This window comes from Dromiciops gliroides, chromosome 2 (genome assembly GCF_019393635.1).
Source record: "Dromiciops gliroides isolate mDroGli1 chromosome 2, mDroGli1.pri, whole genome shotgun sequence".
In the NCBI taxonomy this organism is placed as follows: Eukaryota; Metazoa; Chordata; class Mammalia; order Microbiotheria; family Microbiotheriidae; genus Dromiciops; species Dromiciops gliroides.
The window spans coordinates 119,002,775-119,013,628 of NC_057862.1; the positions used below are offsets into that span (position 1 = coordinate 119,002,775).

Below are 10,854 nucleotides of genomic sequence, written 5' to 3' on the forward strand. Positions count from 1 at the left end.
GAAGCCTGGACCCAACAGAGCTTCCCAAACCACATGGATGAAACCAGATTTCTGACCTGAGTTTGACTGGCAGTCACCCTCACATTCTTAGGTGAAAAAACTAATTGTCCTTGGTGAAAACTCTTCCATTATTCCCTTAGTAATAGGGCCATCCATTGGAGTCCAGACAAAGATTTCTAAGTTTCCCTTTCCACATAGAGCACACTTAAATTTCTCTAGGGGCCCCTGCGCTATAAACAATCTGCTTAGAGGGCCAGGAAGATTTCCTCTGGATTATTCTTCCAAAGGGCATCCCAAAAATTCCCCAATGGATCTCTGTCACTGAAGGATAATCCTACTGGAATTCCAAACTCACTCAATAACAGGACAAATAAACTCATAAATTAAGCACGAAGCGTTGATAGTTCTCTATCCAACCCTAGCTCCACCTCATTACACTGGGAATCCACCAGTAATAGAAACTCACATTCACATGGAAGGATGCAGTAAATTTACACAACAATCCTGTCAGGTAAGTAGAGCAATAACATTGTTCCCTTTTTAGAGATGGTGGAACTGAGGCTCAGGGGCCTGAATGACTTGTTCTGGGTCTTGCAGTAGTAGAGTTAAGACTCCACTGCCATCTCCCACTCTAGAATGTGATACCAGTAAGTGTCCTATTTCAGTTTAATAATTAATTTCAATTCACATCTCCCATACCTGTTAACAAGAGTTGCTCCTGAACTTGGAGAATTCATAAATTGTAATTGAGGAAACTGTAATAGATGACCTTAAAGGTCCCTTCCACAGCACAAAATCTATGATCCTAATTTACTTATGAATTAATCAAGAGCTAAAAGAATGAGAAATGCAAATTGAGACTTTTGTTTGTTTTTTTGGGAGAGATTTTCTCTGACCAAAGGGAATTCTAGAGTATCTTGGCATTGAAGACAAAATAAGACATCTTTCCCTTCCCTTTGTATCACACCCTCTAAAACAACAGCCTTTATTTGAGTGTCAAAATACTAAGTTACCAACTGTTAGAGGACAGACAAAATACTTAAATTTCCTGGCATAAATCTATTATCAGTACCCACTTTCTGGGCCTGTTTCCAAAAGGAAATGAATATTATCATGTCCTTTGTAGGCATTCCCCTTGCCCCCCACAGCTTATGGCTTTTAAAGACTAATCAGTCATTTGCAATAGAAGGAAGTATGACCTTTCTTTGAACCAGATTTTCTTCTGCATTTTGAACTTTCATTTACAGCCTACACAGGAAAACTATGAACATTTAAAAGTCCTCTGTGATGCAAACAAAAATTCCACCTGCCCCCACATCTTGATGTTTTATATTTCCTGAGCAGTGAGTTCTTTCTTCAAATTGTATCAGGAGCCTCAAAGTATTAAAAGTCCAAACTTGGCTCTCCTTAGAGATGGCTGATTATGAATTCCATTATGTTCACATGTTAGCCCAGGACTACTTGATGCATGTTCAACAGATGCCCCAACTGGGATCATGTCTAAATAAGACATCTCAAATACTACAGAAGGTTGCTTTCTCTGTCCAAGAAGAAGTTGAAAAGGATATGGAAACATGCTTGAGCACTTTGGACATTGTTTCTGTAGATTCTGCCAGAAGAATTTTCAATAGTGTTATGGAAAAGGAATTCGAAGACGGCATCATTAACTGGGGACGGATTGTCACCATATTTGCTTTTGGGGGAATTCTCATCAAGAAGCTTCTGAGGCATACAGCTCCACTTACTATGGGCACTCAGGAAGAAATTTCTCATTTTATTGCTGAGTTCATAATGAACAACATAGCAGAGTGGATAAGACAAAATGGAGGATGGGTATGTTTTATAGAAATGTTTCTCAAAACTCTTTGTCAGTAAAATGAAAATGACAGTTTCCTTACTAATAGTTTAATTTACCTGATGATTCTGTCTGTTTAACACAGTCTTTCCAAGATGGCCTGTTTTACAAGTTTAGATGTTGATTAAAACTTTCTGGCACAGCTTCATTGAATCACATTAGTATAATGCCAGAAGGAGATTGTATCAGCAAACAGAATATATTTTATTTGTAATAATATTAAAAAACAAGACTGGTGTTTCAGTTACTTGAAAAATAATTAACTGTCATATTCACCCTAAGTATCAACTACTAATTCTGTTCTCATAGTGTAGGGGAGAGGAAGGGCAAAGAGAGAATACGTAGGGATGTTGGAGTATTGCAGGGATCCAGTGAAGAGACAGAGAGGGTACCATAAATGGCCAGGCAGAGAGTAGGCAGAAGCAGATATTCATATACAAATTTGGTTGGAACTTGAAAGCCGATGTAGCCCATGTAGATGGGGAAGCTTGAAGAGATAAAGCAGAAAGCCAGCAGACCAAATAACCAGAAATCAGTTCAGAAGGGCATCTTAGGAAAAAGATGACACAATGTATGTTGTTTGGCTTCCTTTGGAAAGGGTATATGTATGTTGGAATGTGTTGGTCCTTGTATCTTAAAGGTCAAGACATACTTAACATGTACAGAACATACCTACCTCTTGGCAGGACATTATTCAATTAGGGTGGGTATTTTCTTATAGTTGTCCTGACCATGTAGAATACATAACATGTTGGAAGTATCTCAATTAGCAATTATTTTAGACTCTTCTAATATTTATTTGAGACTGCTATACATTTCAGCTCAGTAATTTTTTTCAGTCAATTTCCTAATTTTACAAATAATTAAACTCTATTCTCTAGTAACAATCTTTGTTAGTAAAAATGTATGCATTATCCTGTCTGCTGCAAAGTGAGCCTACCTGTCAGTGAGATCCTTTTTTATGAAATTCTCAGACCTTGGTAAAAGTATGATTCATTTCATCATCGGTTATTATTTCTTAAGACTTAGATGTACCAGGCACTGTTGGCTACTAGTATATAAACCTATATGATTTTCACACCAATAAGTAATCTACACATACTACATATTTTCCTTCTTCAGTAACAGTGCTATTATCTTTTTTGCTAATTGAGATACCTTCAATTAAATTATACCTGATACAACACCTAATTTCTCTTCAAAATATCTCTGTGAAGTGGCAGAGAGAAACTGTATTATCTTCCAATTTAGTGCAGGAGAACAGAGAAATTGATTGGCCTAGAGTTTAATAATTAGTCAACCCAGAACAAAGAGGTCCTTTTGGCTTCGTTTGAATTAGTTAATACATGTAGTCTGTTATACCATGATTTTATCAAATCTAGTTATAAGATAATTAATGCTCTTCACACATAGCACCTCTTTTTATTTAAAAAAAATCAATAATTAAAAACAGTCATTGATTTTTTAATTAATCACCATTTCGCATTTTTTTTTTTTGGTGATGCAGTTGGGGTTAAGTGACTTGCCTAGGGTCACACAGCTAGTAATTGTTAAGTGTCTGAGGCCAGATTTGAACTCAGGTCCTCCTGAATCCAGGGCCGGTGCTCTATCTACTGTGCCACCTAGCTGCCCCCACCATTTTACATTTTAAACATTCAGAAGTCACATATTTCTGCCCTATGCAATTATTTACCTTAATTTGATTGATAAGAAATTCCTTCTCATGATCAAAAGCAACCTACAGGAGGTCATTAGATAAGTTATAGTTATAACATACCTGCAGTCAATTGCTATTACATTTATGTATAATCAAGTGAATTCTGCAAAATGGATACAATGAATCTTTTTCTATCTCAGATACTGATATATGTACACACACAATTGAAATCTTCAAGCTTTTGTGTATATTAGACACAACCAATAAGTAACAATTAAAGCAAACTGACTTTTATTCTTACAATTAATAAGAATTTGGATTTTGTTACCCATAGGGGAGAGTTCAACTCATCGACTTTTTTGGAAGGTCATAGATTCCATTGTTTGTTGATGTTGTTTAGTCTTTTTCACTCATGTCTGTCTCTTTGTGACCCCATTTGGGATTTTCTTGGCAAAGATACTGGAGTGCTTTGCCATTTCATTCTCCAGTTCATTTGACAGATAAGGAAACTGAGGCAAACAAGGTTATATGACTTGCCCAGGGTTACAAAGCTAGTAAGGAGGACAGATTTGAATTCAGATCTTCCTGACTCTAGGCCCAGTACTCTTTATCTACTGGCCACCTAACTGCTCTTTCATTAGGTAGGAATGTATAACATATGTGATTATATTTTAAATTGCTTTTAAATGTGATTTATAGGTTCCATATCTATAGCCTAAATTATTAAAGATTACTATATTTGGGAGCCAAGTGAAAGCTGACTTTTACTACCTCTTTCCTTTTGGGTTTTTTTTTTTATCACAGATATTCCATTAGTTGGTAGGACTACTAACAAACTAATCTGGAGATTCCCTTCTGAGAGAATTTATCCATAGATTTCCATGTGGCAAGAAGTTAATAAAGTGCTACTTATTCTTTGGCCAGATGATTTGAGACATTATAGTGCAGTGGAAAGAATATAGTATTTGGACCTGAAGTCCTGGATTGAAATTATACTTCCTCTATTTATTACAAGTTTCATTTAGGACAATTCATTAACACTCTCTTGGCCTCATTTTACTCACATGAAGAGGCTGGACTACAGGACCATTCATCCCTTTCAGCTCTAAATCTATGATCCTTTGATAAAGAGGTGAAGGTTAGAGTCTCAGCATGTACATGAGACTCCTAAATCAACTCATCCTCCTTTGGTCCTATGCTTTAATGAACTAGCCACCCCCCACAACACCCCCTTTATTATTTTTTTTTTCAATTACACATAAAGATAGATTTTGAGTTCCACATTTTTCTCCCACTCTTCCTTCCCTCCCCCCTCCCAAAGCCAGCAAGCAATCTGATATAGGATCATATTAAACATATTATGATATAGAATCATATTAATCATATTAAACATATTTCCACATTAGTCATGTTGTAAGAGAAGAATCAGAACAAAAGGAAAAAAAAACCAAGAAGAGACAGCAACAAAGCAACAACAAAAGTGAAAAAATAGCATGCTTCAATCTGCATTCAGACTCCATAGTTCTTTTTCTGTATGTGGAGAACATTTTCTTCCATGAGTCTTTTGGCATTGTCTTGGATCATTGTATTGCTGAGAAGAGTTGTCTATCACAGTTGATCATTACACAATGTTGTTGATACAGTGTACAATGTTCTCTTGGTTCTGCTCATTTCATTCAGCATCAATTCATGTAAGTTTTTCCAGTTTTTTCTGAAATCCATCTGCCTATCATTTCTTACAGCACAATAGTATTCCATTACATTCATATACCACAACTTGCTTAGCCATTCCCAAATTGATGGGCATCCCATCAATGTCCAATTCTTTGCTACTACAAAAAAAGAGCAGCTATAAATATTTTTGTGCATGTGGATCCTTTTCCCTTTTTTATGATCTCTTCGGGATATAGACCTTGTAGTGGTATTGCTGGGTATGAACTAGACTTTATTAGTTAGTGCCCTACTTCTATAATAACTAACCCTTTGGAGCTTTTATGAAATGATTAGTCAGTTTTATTCTCATGTTTCCTAAAATCATGCATGAGAGAAGCCCTCCATTCCCACACATGGGAGCTGAGTAGAAAAAAAATGAAAATCATGCCACTACTAGCCTGGTTGTTTTTCCCCTTCCCTCTCCCATCTGCCCCTTGAGTCAGAGAATAGGTCAATTTAAAGTGCTACAATACTTAAGTTTACTTACCCTAGTGGTCCTAAAATGGTTATTCTAGTTTCTGAGATTGTTTAATTTCCACTAAGAGATTACAGTTTTTTTTTAAGTTCTACAGAGTTTATACAATTAACAATATAAGTATATTTGAGACTACTTAAAATTTGGTGGGTAGGGAAATAGGCATGTTGATCAGTACTAGGAAAAATACCTCTTCATTAAATAGAGTAATTTTCCTTTATTATTCTTTTTTTTCTTTTGATACTTTTGTCTCTCATTCCCCCTTCCCTCTATTATTTATTATGATTTTCCCTTCCATTCCCATTGTCACATGGAAGGGCTGAAACTGAAAGGGATTTTACAGGATCTGGTAGTTGGTACTCTTCTTCAGTTGGACATAAAAAGAAAAAGCAAAGAACAGTGTGTTCTTGAATATCAAGGAGATTCTTTCTTTAAAAAAATCTATACCAGTGGAATGAAAGTCTCTCGGTCAGTCTTCCCTTTTTTGTTCCACATGGCTTTCTTTGAGATGACATATCTGTCTATGTTCTTTTCTCTCAGTGGTAGAATAATAGCAATGTCTCTGAAATAGGGTTAGTAGAATTCTACTTTTTTTTTCTTACTTCTCTAAAGCAACCTCCTATTCTATTTAAGTAAGTACTAGGATGCATAATATCAGTAGACTATAGAACTGCACTGATACCAAATGAGTCCTTTACAAAGTCAAAAATAGACAGGGAAGGGTGGAATCTTCATAGTAAACACTGTATCAAACTCTAGAACAGACAAATGAGCCATTTAAAAAAATCTATAGGAAAAAAAATAAACTTTTATGTTTCTCTCTCTGTCAATAAGGACCACCATGTATACTTGATAGCAAACATTTAGCTAGGTGGAAACACACAGAGCACTGAATATAAAGTTTGTTTTAAAAGTAAGACATCAGGTTGAATGGCTTAGTTGCTTTGTTCATCAGACCTTTGCATAAAATAGAATCTGAAAATTTAAAAATCTGAACTTTTAAGTTCTTTAGAATTTTAACATACCAAGTTAAAAATATTTTGTTAAGAAATGATGGCAAATGTTTGTTTCCAGCATAGCAGTCCCAGCATGGAGCTGTTAAAAAAATTCTCATAGAGATCCATTTAAGTGATTTCTGCAAACCTCTTAGCTAGTGAGGCTATTAGAAACTTAAGAGTTTAGAATACTTTTGGGTTCTAGTTTTAAAGCACCTATGGTTTTATTTACTTTGAGCAGCAGCTGTAGTATTTTATTTCAAACCTTGAATTTGGTTGAGGTCAATTCAGTTAAATTGAACCACTTACCATTACTCCCTAAGATAATATGCATACACAATATATTTGAGCATTTTTTATCTCTCTTGGAATTAATAATAGAACAGTGACTTAAATAACCATTATTTCAGAAACTAGATTTTTGTGTTTTAAAGAGATAATATACAGCAAAAGAGCCCATTTCCTTATCATAATAAGAGCTGACATTTATATCTTTGATTCTCAACTATATCTATAATACAATTGATAGTACTGGCATTATCTCCATTTTAAAGATAAAGAAATTGAGGCTTTGAAAGGATAAATGATTCCCCTAGGATCAAATGACTGGTTTCATAGGTGTTATTCAAATTCTGGTTTCTCCCAACTCCAGAGTGTCTTACAAATATAAATGTTTGTTCAATTAAATTGTTACTCCACATTGCATGGATTCAGAATGTATAAGGCTATATATGGGAATAGGGCAGGTTTTCTCATTCTATGTTTAGACTATGGAAGGGTCCTTATGACACTTTTCATCTACCTTGCAAACAGAAAGGAACTTATTAAATATTAGATGTAGTAAAAATTGGTTTATCTAGCTTTTTGGCAAATTGAAATCTTTATTATTAGTTGTCACCACCAGTAAGAGAACACATATTCATAAAAGCAACTCGGATGGGGCAGCTAGGTGGCACAGTGGATAGAGCACTGACCCTGGAGTCAGGAGTACATGAGTTCAAATCTGACCTCAGGCACTTAACACTTACTCGACCTTGGGCAAGTCACTTAACCCCAATAAAGAAAAGAAACTCGGAGATACTACAGGACCTTAAAGTGTTTGTGAATCATCTAAAACTATTCAATTATGTTCATTTTCTTGAATTTTATTTCTTTAAAATTATTGTTCAGAAATGTACCATTGTGCTTGGTACAGAAGTCTTAGAAGTATTCTGATGGAGTAGAAGGTATACAAATCTAGGACATAGAAGGCTTGAGTTCTAATCCATGTTCCCCTATCTGATGACCTTAGGCAAGTCATTGAACCTCCCTAGGCTGTAATTTCTTCATATATAAAATTAGCATGTTGATCTAAGGTCCTTATAATTAATCAGTCATTTAATCAATCAGCAAGCATATGTGTTAGGTGCTAGGAGTATAGAGGAAACAGTAAAACAATCCTTGCTTTCATAGAACTTAACCTGAGGTCTGTGAAATTTTTTTTTAAAAAACTATATTTCAATATATTTGCTTTCCTTTGTAATTCTATGTATTTTATTTTATGCCTTGTGAGAAAATTATTAATAATAGGGTGTTTTGGGGACTCAGAGACGACCCCCCCATCCCCACACAGGAACTCTGGCTGGTTTTGCAGGGCCAGCCCAGAGTCAGGAGAATTTCAAAGGAAATATAAATCGACCTTCCTAACTAACTAAAGAAAGTTAACTAACTTAAGACCACCTTCAAGTCATGTCAATCAATGGATTTGAATGTTACCAACCAATTAGCTTGGATCAATGTGGAGTGACCTACCTATACCTGAGATAGGTTAAAAATCCTGGAGAGGGGTCTCTCTATGCTCTTGCCGCTCCCACGCTGCCCTCTGGGTCTTGCTCTCACTTTCTCTAACATTTAGTATGCTTTAATAAATGCTTAATGCCCCAAACTGGTGCAGTAGCCTCTAATTTCTAAGTAACAAATATATTATAAACCCCAGCTATGTTCCCTAAAACTTGGGACAATTATAGGGTGACCCCATAAATTTTTAACTGCCATAGCCTTTAAAAATATTACTCTTAGAAGAGGTCCATAGTGTTCATTAGATTGTCAAAGGGGTCCAGGACACAAAAAAGATAAAGAATCTCTGGTCTACCAGTCAAAGTGGAATCACAGGGCATAGAATATCACCCTTTCCAGTAGCAATGGTAATACTGACTTGATTGTTGTTATATGGATGAGGGTAAAGAGGGGGAAGAGGTGGTGGTAATGAAATACTAGAGCAGATAGCATGATATGTAAATGGTCTAGGCCCTGGTGTCCTGTTAGAAGGCTTGCTGAGATTAATCACAGCTTGGGTATCTGGATAGATGTAGAAGGTTTGAGGGGAAGATTTACTCATTCCCTCTCCCATTGGGGCAGCTCTATTTCAGGTAAGTCCCAATGCTGTATGGGCTAACTCCATCAGGGTTAGGGGACAAGGTCCCTGGAGGTCCAGATTTAGAGGGTTGCTGTTTTTAGTGAAGAGAAGCAGGCAGTAGCATTTGCAAAAGAGATTGGGTCAACTATTTACTATTTATGTGTTTATGATAGTTTTAATGCTTTACATCATTAACTTAGTCCTCACTTGTTTTGGAAATGATTAAAAACAATTCTTTTTTTTTTTTTAACAGGAAAATGGCTTCGTAAAGAACTTTGAACCTAATATGGTGTGGCCAAACTTCACAGATATTTCAACAAAGATCTGGGGTATATTTTCCCTTCTGAAGTAATCCTTTTTGACTGAAAAGAATTAACCTATGTTGTGACACCTGCCTATCCTAAAACGTTGACTAACACAAGAATTCGAGTCTTGACTAGGATTTACTTCTTTAAGGCAACTTTGTGGACATGACCAGTCCTTTGAGGAATCTATGACAATTTAAAAAATCAGCGCTTTTATTAACCACCTGTGGGTGTATGTCTATAAATTTGGACTCAACCTATTTTGCTTGGAGTAGAAGCTTTAACTTCTGAGTTGGTAGAAGTTCTGTGTCTTATCCTTTCAATAATATCTTCAACTGACAGGAACTCATCAAGTCTCAAACATCATTAGCAGTGAACATTTATTGATATGCTACTTCTGTATACTACTGTACTATGTTGTAATCTTCCTTGAAGATAGAGCTGATTATGAATGACTCTCAAAGGATTACCAAATAAAGTTCAGCTCTTCTCCACAGAATCCAATGCCCTACACACTCTGGTACCACTCATCTTTCTAGTCTTAGTTCATACTACTCCTCTCTATATATTTATTCTAAGATTTAGTCAAACTAGACCTCTTTCCCCCCACCCCCAATATGCTTTTCTGCCTCTTTAGAAGCAGCTAAGTGGCAAAATGGTATAATGCTCAGTCAGAAGTCAAGAAGGCCTGAATTCAAATTTGGCTGACACTGGTTGAATGAAATTGGGCAAATCCCTTAAGCTCTGTCTGCCTCAGTTTTCTCTACTGTGAAATGGAGGTAATAACAGCAACTCCCTCCCAAGATTGTCATGAGGATCAAGATATTTGTAAAGCTCTTAGCACAGTGCCTTACACATAGTAGGTGTTTAATATTTCTTTCCTTCTTTCCTGCCTTCCTTGTCCTTGCTCATGTTTTCTTGTTTCCTTTGTTAAACTGCTATCCCTTAAAAGCCATTTCAAATGCCTACCAAATGTCAAGCATTTTTAATCCTCCCAGTTATTAATAACTTATCTCTCAGATCTAACATAACACTTACTTGATGTACTCCTAATGTATCTAGTACAATGCTCTGATTTAAGTACAATTTAAATTGGCACTTAAGTGGTTGACACATTGAATTTGATTGGTCATTTACTATATACTTGATTTACTATAATACTTGAATATACTGACTATATACATTAATTTTATTGAGCACTTGCTATATTCCTCACTGTATGAACAAGCACTTGACCCTAGCCTCAAGGGGTTTTCATTTTGGTTAGAAACTTTAGGTAATGTTAAAATCATCATCAGACTAACTCTGATGTATATTTAGGCTGAAGCAGACAGAAATCTCACTATAGATTTAAGTGAGAACTGCTCAGATCAACTGGGAAGTAGGTGAAGTTTGTTTAAAAGAATTCACTCCCAGGGGTAGCTAGGTGACACAGTGGATGAAGAACCAGCCCTGGATT

The 10,854-nt window shown here is 35.9% G+C and overlaps 1 protein-coding gene across 1 annotated transcript; it reads left to right on the top strand.

The window, feature by feature from the left end:
- Positions 1 to 1,381: 1,381 nt before the first annotated feature.
- On the top strand, positions 1,382 to 9,919 carry BCL2A1 (BCL2 related protein A1). The gene is made up of 2 exons (XM_043988759.1): positions 1,382 to 1,833; positions 9,344 to 9,919. Exons 1-2 carry the CDS (start codon positions 1,414 to 1,416, stop codon positions 9,440 to 9,442), a joined length of 519 nt encoding a protein of 172 aa, XP_043844694.1. The 5' UTR covers positions 1,382 to 1,413; the 3' UTR covers positions 9,443 to 9,919.
- Positions 9,920 to 10,854: the final 935 nt, after the last annotated feature.